Below are 16,247 nucleotides of genomic sequence, written 5' to 3' on the forward strand. Positions count from 1 at the left end.
AGGGGACCAGGATCTGGGGGGCTACTGAAGCCTGGACAGGAGACATGACTTCGATTATTTCATAGGACAGTGAGCCTATTTTGGCCACCCCATTGCATGCATGAAAGAAACATGATGCTGTAGTATCCTGCATCCCATCCAGTTTGCATCCACTGTTACCTGGCACCATGCACTTCAAGAGTTAAAATGTTAGTAGTGCCCCCACATTGCACTCCCCCGAAGGAGGCCAATAAGGCACCAAGGAGGAAACAGTTTTTGCTTTGTGTCAGTAGCACGGGTCTTTTTCTTCCAGCCATGCCCACTGCTTTAGCGTTTCTGATTCAGTCAGGAGCCCTCTCCCAATGCCAGTCTCAAACAGCTGCGAACAGCCTGTGGTAGTGCCAGCAAATCCCTGCTGCAACACAATGGGAAGAAACCCAACCCTTGTGACCTCTGGTTATCTCAGCAGAGAGGCAGCATGTGACACATCCCACTCACTGGTGCTGTTCAAAAGCAGAATATGGGTCATTTGTGTCTGTCATGCCATGCTAGTGGGGCGTGATGCCCTTTAGCTACCCTGTGGTGTCAATGCTGCTAATGTAGGGCTCTCTGATTCCTCCCACAGCTGGCAGCTCAGGTCCTGGAGCCCAGAAGCATCGGTTTTGGGATGGTGGACTCCAAGAAGGATGCCAAACTTGCCAAAAAATTAGGTGAGTCCCATGTCTGACATTTCTGGAACAGCTTGGAGAGACTGTGGGAGTGTTGTCGAACAGCCAGCCCTATAGAGGGCAGCCAAATCCTTGTTACCAGGATAGGGAGGATGTTGGTGGCACTTGCACACTGACCACCTACCCACCTCACCAAGGGCAGGATCAAGTAGAGGGGTAGGGGTGAGGATGAGAGGAATGAACCCAGAAAGACTCTTTCAGCAAAAACCTTGTTGTCTGAGAGTACCAAAACCAAACCGAATCAAGTGAAAAAGAAAGGCAATTCATGCTGTAATGATGACAAGGTGTAAGCTCACAGCTTGCTGTGCAGGAACAGTGAATAGATGCTATGGAGTAACTTCATGCTCTTCCTACATAGAGACATAACTGATACAGCGGGGCAGAATCAGAACATACAGGGAAATAACATAGGTCCCCAAATGTCACCAGCCCCACGGCAGGGTGACCTCTGTCAACAAAAGGGGGAGCCACAGCCTTGCAATGGTTTGGCAGCCAGGTGCCAAACTGTTCTGGTTTGCTCCCCAGAGCAAAAGAGGAAACTTGTTCTAAAGGTGGAAAGATGCTGCACTGCCCAAGCCTGGACACAGCTGCATTACAGGGACTGACAATCCTTTCATATTTTAGCCCACAAAACAATATGGAAATACTATGGCACATAAATAAAACAGCACACAAATATACCACTAGGCTTAATGTCAGAGACTGTTTAGACATACCAGACTGTAATTTTCTTTCCTAAATTAGAGGTTGTGTGAGGTAGTGGGAGCTCAACTAAAGACAAGAGCTTCTGCTCCTCTGAGAAGAAACAAACTACCAACCACCTTGACCTGTGTTGTCCTACATTACAGGAGGCCAATGCTGCTGATTTTGGAGCCTCCAATGAAGTGCAGCGGCACTCAGTCCTCAGTGCAGTGATATTGCATTCACATCTGCCTCCTGCTGTCTGTGCCATCTCTCCCATTGGTTTCTAACCCTTTTGCCAAGGCCAGATAAGCCTCAGACAGTTTGAAGCTCACTTCTAGATCACTGTTGATGTTCATACAGTCCAGCCTTCTCCAGACAGTGAGCACAAGCCTCAGGAAAATCCACTTTCCATAGTGACAGGTTGTTAAAGTCTGAGCTGCCAGTTAGAGCCCAGTATATACTGTAAGATAGATAGTCAAGATAAAACAAGTTCCTGGTACAGAATTTTTCCAGATGAGGCCAAACCGTGACCTGAATGAAAAGTTCAACATTTGGGAAGAAGTTAGCCCCAGTTCTGGCTGAGGTCTGTTCCTGTGCCATCACTCAGGAGATTGCTCAGGTTGTTTCTAAGTAGACCAACACAGTTAACTGGCAACTGCATTTTCCCAGACAGCATTATTGGAATAACAAGCAAGATACTCTGCAGTAAAAATGCTTTTAGTGACACATTAACCACGTTATATTTCCTGTCTCCTTCTTTCAGGCTTGCTTGAAGAGGGAAGTCTCTATGTCTTTAAGGATGAGCGGTTGATCGAATTTGATGGGGAACTGGCCACAGATGTCTTGGTGGAATTCCTCTTGGATGTAAGTACAGATAAGCTCAGAGCTAGATAAAGCCTCTCAGAGAAGACCTTGCAAATACTGAGTTTGCTAAAAAACACAGGTGTATCTTTGTTTGAAATGCCATCTGTTTGCTACTCACTGGTAGAGATGGCATTTGCCATCTTCCCCAATACTTATCTGACCATGAGTTCACAGGGAAGCTGGTATCTTTATATGCTACCAACCTCTTTTGTCTTGGAGACATTATGCCCTCTTTCTTGTTTATGGAGTATTTGAATGGAAGTCAGCAACAATCCCACATAACTGACTGCTGATCACCCATCTCAGTTAGCAAGCTGGTGCGCAAACACTTTGCCATTTGCAAAGTCTTCCACATTATTTTTTTTTAAAGAAAAGTTATTTTCAAAAAAGAATATCCGAGAAGTAGGATTCTTATAGAGCAACTAAAAAGAGCTTGGTGCATTGAAAAGGCCTTATGCTGCAAAGTATTTTCCCATTTCTAGACACACACAATGTAATATCTCTTTAGGCAACTTCCCAAATTGCACTGTCATGAGTGAGAGAAGGTCAAGGCCCTAGGACTAAGTGCCCTTGGGTCATTTCGTGCATGGGCACAATGATGTACTCACCTTTGTGCCTAAATGAAAAAAAGATGCTGAATCCCCCATATATATGTTGCACTTCTCTTTTTTTACATTTTATTCCTAGGAAAGGCAACAGCCCAAAACCATGGTCTTTGCTTTGTAATGAAAACATTTTGTGGTGGTTTGGCTTTCCTTTGAAATGAGACTCCTTTATAAGCAGCCATGCAGTAAAGCAGATAAGGGAGGTAAGGTGAGCAGTGGAGCTGGCAGTGTTTGTTTCCCAGGGTGGCAGGTTGCCTACATGGTCACCTGTGGTGCAGGACTTCCAATGAGAAGAAGCACAGCCAGGGAAGAGAAACAGATACCTAGAACCTCAGCTCTTCTGTGACAATGTCTGTGGCTGCATGCATCGGGTGTTGTGGCCAAAACACATGCTAGTGGATTCAGGGGCAGAAATGGGCATCTGCCCCACTCAGGAGGGCCACAGACAGGTCAGGGCTTTGCCATGACCCCGCAGCAGTGGAATCCCTGGTTCCCATGGCTCAGGCCACTGGCAGCAGGAAACTGCACATACTGCTGTGGGTGCAGCAGAGGCACAGCCTCATGTCGGAGCACTGCTCACAAGGAGTGCAGTGTAAGGTGCTTGATGAGGTTTTTCTTGCTATGCCTTGTGGTGTGACACTGAAAAATCATGTTCTGTGAAAAAGAAGAGACCAAGGATTTCTATTTGGGCATTTTCCACTCAAGAGGAAAAGTACTTGGTAGGGTAACAGTAGGTAAAGCAGGGAAATAAAACCAAACACATTTGTGATGCCTCAGCAGCCTGATCTGAGGTTCTCTCTGAACCAGAGGTTCTCTCCTCCTCTGTAGGCTGTACAGTGGCCTGCCTGTTTTTCTTTTCCTCTAGTGAAAACGCACCTGATTTATACCAGTATTATTGGGCAAAATAATCAGACTGAATCTTTTCAACGGCAGTGACTAGTTAAGAAAACAGAAACAAAGTCTGAATCAATGGCAGGCTAAAGTGCCAGATAGGTCTTCCAGATTCCTCATCAACACTGTGATGTGTGTGGGGCCAAAGCCTGGCTTTAAACCATTCTTCATAGGAGCATCAGCCAGGAAAATTCACATCCAGACTTTCCACTGCTCCAAACCTCTGTTTGGCCACCCTCTAGTGTGCTGGTTTTAATGTTTTCAGAAGCAAGTTCTTTGCAGTGAACTCTTCCACCAAATGACACTTGAAAACAGGTATATATAGATGTAGGTATATATGTATCACTTACAGAAGCTCACAGTGTTCATACCAACTCCTTTTGACTGCTCTTCCTTCTTCTCAACCTCCCTAAAACCAGCTGCAATTGCTACCCCTCATCTCTCATCGCAGCAGGTCCCTCAGCATCTATTCAGGTTACTCTGTCCTCTATCAGCCTCCCTCTGGATGCTTTCACCTATGCAGGGAACCTACTAATGTCTCCCTTTGAAGGTGACCTGCATCTCTCGGTTCCTCACATTAAGGCAGAGAGCACTAATTAGGGTTTCCAACAGTGAAGAAATTGGGTGACCCCTTTCTCCTCACTTAGGCTGCTTGTGACCCACCCTGCCAGGCATAGGTTGGTGCTGCAAATCACTGTGCTATCACATGCATTTGTCATGGCAGTTGCTAGAAGACCCCGTGGAGGTCATAAACAGCAAGCTGGAGCTTCAGGCCTTTGACCAGATCGATGATGAAATCAAACTCATCGGCTACTTTAAAGGAGAAGACTCTGAACGTAAGATGAATATGTTCCTGTGGGGCTTAGAGCCTGGCTGGGGGCTCAGAGCCTGGCTGGGGGCTCAGAGCCTGGCTGGGGGCTCAGGGGGCGGGGCGTTGGTTGTTCTGCATGAACATTAAGGGTGTTAGGGGTATATGGCAGGGTGCAACAATGTGAAAATTGATGGAAGATGAGGTGGGATTGCAGACAAGTTTCTGCTGGTGTTATGCACGAGCCCATTCCTACACCAACAGCCATGACCCTTCTACAAGGAGTCTGCTGGTAAAAGAAGAGGGCCATAATCCAGGGCTCCTAAAGTAAAGTAAATTTACCTCACCCAAAATCAGTTGAGGTTACAGTTATACTGGGTAAGGAAATTCAGTAATAAGTACTCTGAAGAGAAGTGGGAAAAGCCTGTTGTAAAAAGCCTGTTCCTGCCAGGCTGGAACCCAGCACTGTGCTGTTAGGAGTAACAGTAAAAACATACCTTGTTCCTGTACCTTGTTTCTCCTCCTCCTGCAGCAGGACAAGCATGCCTAATAATGCTTGGTGACCGCTTAGGGAATGGTGGCAATCATTAATGCTGGAGCAATTCCATGTATTTCCCAGGCTGAACTACCTCTGGACCTGCTTGATGGTGCTGCTGATTTCAGCCACAAAGTCTGGCGTGCTGGGATCTGTAGTTTTCCTGAGCGCTGTGGAGCTGTGCAGCGTGTTGCTCCACTTGAAGTGGTCCTTCTGTGTAAACCCTGAAAGGGTGGAAGAAACATAGGGCTGTCATCTGTTGGAGTTTGCAATAATTTATATTTGTTCTTCCCTGATGCCTTCTGTGCTGATCAAACTGTGGTCAGCTGTCTGTGAAATATCTTCTTCGTTCCCCTTTTCTCCTTCCAGATTTCAAGGCATTTGAAGAAGCTGCTGAACAATTCCAGCCGTACATCAAGTTCTTTGCTACTTTTGACAAAGGGGTAAGCACCCACAGACCTAAATGGGAGCTCAAAGATGCCACCACTTGTTTTCTGAGAGCTCAGGATGTTCCCAAATTTATTATCTGGCTCCAGCTTCTCATTTTCAGTGTTCCTATATTTTGTGGTATTTGTGTCCACATTGGGATTTGGCTCTGTCACAAGATAAAAGGCCATTTCTGCAGCATGGAGGGAGGTCCTGATATGGGTTTGACCTCCATCAGGTCTGTGGGACCTTGAGTCTGGCTTTGCTCTACTCCAGTGCTTGACACCAGTAGTGGAGAGAGCATCAGTGGGTTTTTAACCAAGGAAAGATCCATTCTGTTTTGTGGGCTATCCCTAGGAGCGCACTCTGAGGTAGAACAAGCACCTTGATCTCAGCTCTGCCACTAGGAGAGACTCTGGGTAGGCAAAGAGGCACATCAGGCTCCCTCACCTCTGACTATCTGCACTGTAACAGGTTGCCAAGAAGCTAGGTCTGAAGATGAATGAGGTGGACTTCTATGAACCATTTATGGATGAGCCTGTTCACATCCCTGATAAGCCTTACACAGAAGAGGAGCTGGTTGAATTTGTGAGAGAGCACAGAAGGTAGGTAGTGTACAGGATGCTCCTGGAAAAGGAAGGTGAGTAAAGGTGTCTGTCATTGCAACCTTGCCTTTCTAGGGCAACCCTCTCAGAAAAAATCAGCATGACAACCACCTTTTCCATGATTTGCTGACCCAGGTTGGAGATTGTGGCTGGTTTTTCGCTAGTCCCAGAGGTAAAAGTATCTGTGTAGCAATCAGAGCTCACTACAATGGGGCTGTGACAACACAGCCTCCTTTTCCTCCCTAGTTAGTCCTCCTTCAAAAAGCTGGGAGGCTTGAAAGCAGTGGAGAGTGGAAACCTTGGCCTACTTTCCATGCTTTTTATTTAGGTCTGTGTAGAAGATAATCTTCTCCAAGGCCTCTCAAGTCAAATTCAAATCTGTCCAGTCCCATCCTTCCCCAAAACAGCTTCACTAATGACTATATTCCTCTCCTAATGTCAGGTACATTTGGAGGAGGCTCTGAGCTTAGACGGAGCTCGGAGGAACTGCGATGGACTAAGAGACTCCTGCTGACAAAGGGCACAGAGAGGCAGCCACTGCTGTCATGGCTGTGTTGAGCCTCATGTGGCAATGGTCCTGAGCACCTACAGTGTTTGGTCAACCCAGCAGGAGCTGTGGATGCTCCATGCTTTTTGCAATCAGGTTTATTGCACAGTTGTTCAGGGACTCAGCTACCAATGTTTTGGAAGTCACCGGAGAGGATGATCCTGTGTAAAAGGGTGAGGTTAAATATACAGGCACAGCTACTGATAAGGTGCTGTGTTTTTACACCCCTAAAAACACCATGCAGGATAATGGCACAGTTAACCTGCTGCTCCTGCAATAGCATTTCCCAGCAGACATTCAAGGGGCCAGGCCAGAGTTTCAGGAAAGCAGGACCATTGATACAGAGGGGGATCTCAAATTGGGCTCAGCTGGAGGTTTGTGTTCAACCACAGAGGATTTAGAGACAGAAGATCATCTCTGGAATCCACAACTCACCAGACTAGGAAACAGAGCTCTGCTTTTTCTGAAACATGAAAAGCTCCTCTATCTCCCATGTACTAGAAATTCACTTTGCTGACCTCCGAGACTCCTTGACCTCAGTCCTTCCCATCTTTTTTTTCCAAGCTCTTTCTGTTGAGCAGTAGCATCAGGAGGCTGATTAAGCACAGTCAGCTAAATGCTAGCCTAATAAGGCAAGCTCTTCACCAGCACAAAATTGCAGCGAAATGCCCTAAGTCTTATATATTTCAAGATGCTATGTGGTCCTTGCTAGGATCAAGGGGGTGGGCCATGCATTTTGCAAGTGCCAAGGCTCAGAAGAGAATTAAAAGGAGTCTTGTAAAATCGGATGCCTGAAATCCCAAACCCACCAAGGTGCTGCTGTGGCAGGGGAGGAACCCTGGGGTGACAGTGATGTGTTCCTAGCAGTTAATGCTGAGCGTCTCAGAGCAGAAGTACTTCTTCCTACCTTGCCACCAGTAAAGGACCTAAAGCCACAGATGGGAATTAGTCAGACATGGAGATGATCAGACCTGTAGACTAAAATGAAGTAACCTCAGCAGCTGCCACATGCTGGTTCCCTGTAGGCAACTTGGCAGGTTATTCTCTGCAGGAAGGTATAGAGGATCATTGGCCTCCTCCCCCTCACACAACAGATTTTCTCACTTCATGGGCATGGATTAACCCTTCTGAGGTGCAACGCCCCGCTGCCACCTCTCCATCCCACTAAAGGAGCCATGTCACATCAATGGGGAAAGCTACTACTGGTCAGCAGCATCCAGGCTCTTTGTCATGCCTTAAAGAGCCCTTGCAAAAATGGCTCCCCAGTACTGTGCCCAAGCAGGCTGCACTACCACTTCCTCCAGAAACTGGGATTTGCTGCGCTTCCATCGCAGCCTCAAGACAGGATCTGAAGCAGGTGCCCAGGAGGAGCCCACACACAGCCTCCCAGCTGAGGCTTCTCCAGGCAGCTGCAGACTGTGGTGGGAAAGTTCATCCTCTCCTGAGCAGGTCAGGAAGTCGGTGTTCAGTGTGGTGGGGTGACTTGTCCAAGGCTGCACAGCAGATGGGTGTCCATCTGGGCGCAGAGACCAGGCGATGGGACTCCGAGGTCTCAGCCCAGATTTTGCTCCCAGTTGCACAAAACCAAATTACATGGTAGCTCCTCTGCTTGCAGCAAGAGGCCTTTGGGTTTATGCCTGTTTCACATGTAAAATGCTGGGGTTGGACCCCCAGTTCTCTGCAATTGTGGTGTAGCAACCCGGGGGACTGAATTCTGCTCCCTCTTACTTAACAAAACCCCACTTACTTCGCTCCCTCCAGCATAGGGAGGTATCCAGAGCAACAACACAGCAATCAGTTCCTGTGGGTGTGATCAAATCCTTCCCACTGAGTTTCCTTTCTCCAAGTGCTTCTCCCAGAGAACAGCTTAGGGAAAGTGTCTTGAAAGCAAGCTACCAATACGCCTAAATACGTAATGTGCATTCACCTGATATAACCTCTGGGTTTGGACTATTAACAATGAGAGGATTGCTAGGTCAAAAATTGTTTATCTTATTGGCTATTTCTTCAATGTCTATAGTAGTTTCTACCTTATTTCTATTTTGATGCTAAAAATACCCTATTGTAATGAGTTCAGCAGCTGAATTATGCATTGCATCAAAAGACCATTCCTATTTGTTCAGTTTATACCTGCTCCCTAATGATTTCTCTGTACACCTACTAACTCTTGTGTTAAGAGGAACAATGACTAACACTTTAGGTAATCTGTAGGGAGAGAATTGCAGAATATTCTGAGTTGAAAGGAACCCACAAGGATAATCAAGTCCAACTCTTAACTGAATGGCACATACGGGGATCAAACCCATGACTTTGGCATTATTAGTGCCATTAGTGCTCTAAGATATTCACTTTTTTTTACCATTCTTGATTTTTTACACCCCCTGCCAAATCCCTCTTCTGTCACCTTCTTTACAAGATAAAGAATTCTTATCTATTTAATCTTCACCAAACAGAGATCATTCCACACCTTCACTCATCACTGCCACATTTCCATGTGCCTTTTTCAGTTGTTCATGTCATTTCTGTGATGGGATGACCAGAACTACACATACATTCACTGTGGAGGTGCACAGTATAGCTCTCCATTGCCATGAGGGTATAATATGTCCTTCTCCTTAGTAATTTCCCAACTGTTTGTAACCTTCTTTTTGCCATTTTCCTTTGGAGTTGATGCTTTCTCAATTTGTTACAACTTGCCCCCTTTCCCGAGAGGCAATAATTAATTACAACTAATTTAGAACCCACTGTTGCACCTGTATAATCAGGGCTGGTTTTCTGCAAGTGTGTTACTTGCTATATGACTATTTATCATGCAGACACTCAAGTTTCAAGAGATCTCTCTGTATCACCTCTGTTATCATCAAAGAACTGGATATGATAAGCAAATCTTCCTATTTCCCATCTTTTTCAGACTATATGAGAATATGTTATGCATGTGATCATGCCAAAGAATATGCTATGAATTGGTTAATTTCCTCTGTCATGAAAACTGAACATTCATCTTCATTCCTCAATGGTATTAATCCACAGGAGGATCCTCTCCTCTGATCTAACTGCAGTCAGTTTCCCTGAGAGTCTTTAATAAAGGATCTTGTCCAATGGTTCTCCAAAGGCCACTCACCACATTCACCAGCATACCTTCCCCTACTCGTTGACTTGCTCCGGGAGCTCCATAGCCACAACTTTCCTCCTAAAGGCCATGCATCTCTTGTAAAATCACATTATGTTCCTTCAAAGCTCTCTTAGCTCTAACTTTGCTGGTAACACTGTGCTCATAAGGAAGTCACCCTTCCAGATCTGTGGCTCCTCAGGTCCTTCCGGAAGCTCTATAAAATGCTCTTGTTGCCACTGCTCTGATAGCAGGGCAAACTGAAGTGGGAGGTTACAGTTACACATCTCACTTATGCCACCTGGTTCTGGCAACACTCTTCTACTCCCTTTACCAATCTGTTCTAAAACCTTGTAGACTGACACTTCTCTTTGCAACAGGTCCTGGGACAGGTCAGCCACAGAGACCGGCTTTTCTGGGGGATCCTTCATGAACACCTGATGTCATAGCAAGCAGAGGTGCAAAGGATGACTTGTGCTTGTCTGCTATGGCCTTGTGTTCCTTGGGTGCCCCTTTAACACCACAGTCAACTCGCAGCCTGCCAGGCTCTCTGACAAGCTTCCTGCTATGATTGTGTCTGAAAATATTTACTCTTAATTTTTTGGTCCTTTTTGAACTACTTCTCAAAAAAAATTTACTTTGACTAGTCTTAGGGTTTAAATTTTTTTCTCAGTGGTTATTAGATTATAAATCTTCTTCAGAGGTTATTCTGTCTTCTTTGTGTCAGCAGGGGTTGGAGGTATTTCTATGCTGAAATTATGCTGAGGTAAAACCAGGAGAAAAGCCCGTTAGGAATGTCCCAGAACAGAAAGACAAAAGTGAATGGGTCACCTCATGCTCTCAGCACAGACAGAACAATCTACCACGTGTGAGACTAATTCACCAGCACATCCCAGCACAGAGAGGCATCTCATCTTCCCAAGCATGAGTAGTGGTTGCGATGACTCCAGTGGGGCCAGGGGCAGGATTTTATCACCATAAGTAAAAGCATAAGTTGACCTACAGTGCCCCCACGTTGCATTCAAAATGTGGCTGATCCAGCCACAGTCAAATATGCCATGGTGACCATTTCTGTGTTTCTGGTAGCATCACATGTGACAGTGCTGGATATGTCCTCAAAGAGCATTTCTGTCTTCCTTTCAGGGCCACCTTGAGGAAGCTGCGCCCAGAGGACATGTTTGAGACGTGGGTAAGTACATGAGGATGGGAAGCCTTGTGTCCCCTGCCGGCTTTCAACAAGGAACCGCTGCCCAACTCCAGTCTCTGGCTGGGCAAAACACTATCTTTCCTTCCTTGCAAAGCTACTTTCTCTCTTCTCCAAAGAAGGGAAGGCCTTGGCTGTGATGCCCAGTGCCCGAGTTCAAACAGTGTGCTCAAATGCTTTGCTCAACAGCGGTGGACAGCTGAACTGGGTCCCGTTTGCTTCCCGTTTGGAAGAGAGAAAGCCAAGCGGTTTGCCAGGCAGGTGTTGGGCCTGTGTAGGGACCATGACAGAGCTGTGGAGGACATTCCGCTGCAGGATGCTCCATCTCAGCTAATGGATATCAGTGTTGGTAGCAGGAAGATTTCAGTGGCCTGCTTGCTGGGTGAGCTGCACAGATTGTACAGATGTCTCATGGAAATTCACAGAATCATAGATTGGTTTGGGTTGGAAGGGACCTTAAAGATCATCTAGTTCCAACCCCCCTGCCATGGCAGGTACGTCTTCCACCAGATTAGATTGCTCAAAGCCCCATCCAAGCTGGCCTTGAACACTTCCAGGGATGGGGCATCCACAAATTTTCTGGACAACCTGTTCCAGTGTCTCACAACCCTCACAGTAAAGAATTGCTTCCTAATATTAAGTCCTAATTCCTAAATCTAAATCTACCCTTTCCCCCTCACCCTGTCACTACATGTCCTTGTAAAAGTAACAGAGTAGTTGTACAATTCAAAATGCAAGTGAGGGCAGGCAGTACAGTTAATTATATAGATTTCAAAGCAGATCATGCATTGATTGCACTTATTATGGTGTATGCAAGCTGCAAATCAGCAACTGTGAAGAAGTAACCAGCAGCTTAGCCCCTATCACACACTCTCCCTGGTCTGCAGGGTTGGGGAAGAGGGAAAGAGTGAAAATGAAAGAAAAATTGTGTATAACAAATTATCCCTTCACTGTGAATGAATACAATGTTAAAAGCTAGTCAGGGACCCTCAAGTCCCAGATGAATGCTGAAAAACAAAGCTGAACAGGTGCTTTACAGACACTAAGGAAGATGCAGTCATTCCTCCAGAAGGCTTGACATGTTTATAACAGCATATTCAGATGTCCCCTTGCTTGGCTGTGTAACATGAAATGCTGCGAGACTCTGAAGTGGCAAAAACCTTGGGAGTCTTTAATACAACTAGCAAGAGGTAATAAAATTGAACCAGGAGTTATGAGTCACTTAGGCATGATAGCTTTTCATTTTGTTTTGAAATACAGACTGTATAGAACATAGCTCCCAAGATCCATTGAAGCCCCTCCAAGGTTTTTAACGGAGCTTCAGTGAGACCCAAATTTCACTTTCAAACTGAACAGATTCTAAATTAGCCTCAGGAAAAGTGTGAATTCACAGCGGTGGGACATTTCTTTACCAGCAGCCTGGGAATACAGAGCTTGCCTCCACTACAAGCAGGGAACTCATACCTACAGAAGAGAGAGGGCTGGATTTTGATCTCACTGGAAGTTTACAACATGCTCAATGCTTTCACTGGAGTTAGTCCAGTTTCATTTGCTGCCTTGGAGGTCAGAATAGAGCTATGTTATATAGCTATATACATATAAATATATATGGCATATATACATACATTTTATTTTACTGTCTGACAATGCTGCTGGCAAATATGAAGAAAAAGTAACAGTGCAGATTTTGCCAGCTGTAAGTGGTCTGAATTCCAAGTAAATCTGCCCAGAATGTCCCAGTGAAAACGTATTCCCTGAAGACATCCACAAAGGCTCAGCATCCGCTATTGTTTTTAAAGATAATGTTTTCCACTTAATCTTTCAGGGGCTTTTTCCCTTTCAGTTTTTGATGGTGGCTTTGTCACCTCTGGGCTCAGAAGGGAAAAGAAATTAGCATTTAGATGGGAATTTTTTCTTGCATTAAAACCAATTGAAATGGAAACCAGGACCGACAGCGGGTGAGGAAGGCGAAACCGATCCATGGGATAATTCAGAGATGACATTCATAGCAGGCGGATGATGAACCGGCCAGCAGATCCATTGGCCTTTGCCGATATCGTTACCCATTACTCATGTGTCTGATGGAGAAAAGCAGCCTAGCAGGCTGTCATTTCTGTCCTCCACTCATTGGAGCCCTGAAATGAGCCCCCCCTCAGTTCTTCTCACCGCTCATAGAGAGCCTCACCTAAAGCGGAGACCCTTCACCTCCCAAAAGGGAGCCACCTTTCCTCTCATATTGTGATAAAATCTCCTTTGCTGGTCCCCGAGGAGCGTGTTCTGTGACTAAGCATGGTGGCAGATACTTGTTTCCCTGTAAACTGTCCCCTGGGATCTGCAAATTGAGGAGGGTAGGTGGCCTCAGGCATGAATGGGAAGCCTATATTCCCATGCTAGAGAGCCCTCGACCTTCTCTGCAGACAAACTTTTGCCCCACACCATCAGAAGCTCCCTCACCTTTGCCATCATGGTGCACACACATCATTTTTAACTGAAGACTTTCAGCAACACTACCCAAACTACCCACTTCAGCACCGAATACCTTCATGACTCGGCCTCACCTCAGCTTCCATTTCTGGCTTCTCAGGGGGGCTCCAGTCAAGCTTCCATTTGCAATTTTCTTGTTTGTTTGAAGGCATCCCACTGCTCTCAATCTCCAGCAACTGCCCGGACTCTGCCCTCCCTCCCTGGCCCATCAGTAATGGTTTTGTTGTTTCCAGGAGGATGACATGGAGGGTATCCACATCGTAGCCTTCGCTGAAGAAGACGACCCAGGTAAAAGGCTATTTTCTTCCTTGTGTGACTCTCCATCCCTCAAGGAAGTGTGTTTTCTTGTGCTTTGTTTGCATAGTGGAGCCTAGCACCCTGGCTGGGATGGGGAGCCCCAGCATGATGGGATGGGGAGCCAGGATGCTTCTGGGTGTTTATGCTAGCAGGCGTGCTAGCTGGGATTCAAATTCTGGATATAAATGGATGACTACCTGGGAAAAAAAAAGTCATCCCTCCACCCAGCACCAGAATTTTCTCCCTAACTCTGCATCCATCTTGCTGTGTGAATCTGGGAAAGTGCTTAAGTCTGGGTGTGTGATAGGCATGTGGGAAACCAGAGGCCACAAACTCCTGAAAAGCCGTGGCATCAATGCGTCTCAGAGCCATCAGCATGTCGAAATGTTTTGGCCTCTTGGGGGCTCAGTTCCTCCCTCATCACAAGAAAATAGTGACATTGTTCCACTCCATGGAAGGATTATGAGACTTAATTCATGTGTAACTAATTTCAATACCCGGGGAGGATGCCTGAAATTAAAAGCTTTATTATCGAAATAAAGCGCTGGGAGACAGCATTTTAATGAGAACTATAAACAACTCCTGTGTGCATAGGGGAGCCAGGGAAGCTGGAAACCCCACAAGCAAAAAGTACCAGTGTGTTTGTAGGAGAGAGTTACAGTGGTTCATGTGTCATTTCAGATGGTTTTGAGTTCCTGGAAGTTCTGAAGCAGGTTGCCAGGGACAACACCGATAATCCTGACCTGAGCATTGTCTGGATTGACCCTGATGACTTTCCTCTGGTGAGTGGCAGAGGCTCCTTGCCTTTCTTGGTTTAATTTGTGGATGGGGTGGGTGTGGGGGGGTGTGTGCATGTGCACACACAAGTGCAGGAATTGCCCAGGGAATTTGGGAGAGGGAAGGATGGGAAACTGGACCACAGGCAATCCCCTTGAGAGTTTGTTGTTTGGGTCTTTTGGGTCTGCCTCCCATGAAGGTGTTATCTTGGGAACATTCCCAGAGTTGGCATTTTCCTTTGCCAGGTGTGGCAACCCAAGCTTATGTTCAGAACTCTCTTCTCTCCCATGCACTTGTCAATGCACATCCCTCACACCACAGCCCAGTTGACTAAACTAGTGCAAGGGGGCATTACAAACATCTTTTCCTGAGCTTTTTGTTTCTCACTCCTGCAGCTGATCACTTACTGGGAGAAGACCTTCAAGATCGACTTGTTCAGACCACAGATCGGGGTGGTGAATGTCACAGACGTGAGTAGTGTGTGCCCAGAAAATCCAGGGACCCCAAGATTAGGGTGCTAGAAAGGATGGGACTTGAGGTCCACTGGAATCAGTGGGATTTCTGCTCTTAAGTACACGTAGACCAGGCTTTTGCCCTGGGAAAAAGTGTGAAGACCTCACCATTCCCACAAGCAGTGGAGTTCTTAATAGCTCCGATGTCCAGCTTCAGGGCTTTGGTCTGAGTGTGTTTCTGCTGCTGAGTCACACACAAACTACATTTACTGAAGACAGGACCAGCTCCTGTGGCCTAAGATTCAGGGCTTTGCCCAGTTTAGGTTTCAAGGTCTCACATTTCCACCCCAAATTACAGCATGAACCTTTATCCATTCCCTGCTGTGACAGCCTGTGTGGGATTGTGGAGGAAAAGTGTGTGTAAGGACAAAAGAAAGCCATGCTTAGGGAAGAGAAGAGGAGAAAAAGGAGGTTGTTTTTGCAGCAGAAGCAGAATGGCACAGCTTGAGCGTAGGAGGGAAAAATGGTCTCCAACAGATGACAGGGAGAAACTGTACAGCTTGAAAAAAACTAAATAAATACACAGTTTTAATAAAAGTACAGCATAAACCGGTAATCGAGGGATCCTCCTGTGGTAAAGAGGGTGTGTTGAGATTCATCTAGGCCCTCCTCCTTCTCAGCCACTGCCATGCAGGTAGTGCTGGAGGGATTTGGGTGGGAAGAGGAGACCCACCCAAGCCATACCTGGTGGTAGTGAAGGGTTTCCACACCGTCCCACAGCCAGCAGCACTGCAGAGGGAGAGCTGGAGAGGCAGGTGCTGCTTTGGCACAGCTGCAGTAGTGGTGCTACCCACAGCACCCACAGCACTCACAGCTGTGCTACTGAGCCAACTTTCTAGCAGCTACTGTTTTAACTATGGTTGCCTTCAAGCCAGCAAGCCACGGGACTGACATCAGGTTACCCACACACTGTGAGTTTTTAAGGCAGGTGGGAGAGGGACCCACTTGACCCTCACCAGCAGAGATCTCAGGAGAGTTGCTAAGTGCAGTGTAACATGCTTCACAGCCCTAACATGACTACAGAGAGAAACTGTTTTCTCCTCAGTCTGACCATAGCAGTCCAGATGATCAGAGAGCCCATAAAGCAGCATGCTGCAGCCTGGCTCACTTATTACCTGAGTTTATTTTTGGTGGTTAAGTGCCAGGTGTTTTAACCTCTTAAAAATGAACCTGTGTGGGTACGTAAGAGTCT

The 16,247-nt window shown here is 46.4% G+C and overlaps 1 protein-coding gene across 1 annotated transcript in view; it reads left to right on the top strand.

Annotated features, from left to right (window-relative positions):
* Positions 1 to 16,247, top strand: part of CASQ2 (calsequestrin 2) — a 32,517-nt gene that overhangs the window by 12,922 nt on the left and 3,348 nt on the right. Inside the window, exons 2-10 of the mRNA XM_051779673.1 lie at positions 605 to 689; positions 2,155 to 2,255; positions 4,476 to 4,587; positions 5,464 to 5,537; positions 5,995 to 6,125; positions 10,925 to 10,970; positions 13,703 to 13,757; positions 14,448 to 14,548; positions 14,939 to 15,013. Coding sequence (XP_051635633.1) covers positions 605 to 689; positions 2,155 to 2,255; positions 4,476 to 4,587; positions 5,464 to 5,537; positions 5,995 to 6,125; positions 10,925 to 10,970; positions 13,703 to 13,757; positions 14,448 to 14,548; positions 14,939 to 15,013 — 780 coding nt within the window. The remainder of the gene's footprint in view (positions 1 to 604; positions 690 to 2,154; positions 2,256 to 4,475; positions 4,588 to 5,463; positions 5,538 to 5,994; positions 6,126 to 10,924; positions 10,971 to 13,702; positions 13,758 to 14,447; positions 14,549 to 14,938; positions 15,014 to 16,247) is intronic.

This window comes from Manacus candei, unplaced genomic scaffold (genome assembly GCF_025592945.1).
Source record: "Manacus candei isolate 608988 ecotype Guabito, Panama unplaced genomic scaffold, ASM2559294v1 h1tg000014l, whole genome shotgun sequence".
Taxonomy (NCBI): Eukaryota; Metazoa; Chordata; class Aves; order Passeriformes; family Pipridae; genus Manacus; species Manacus candei.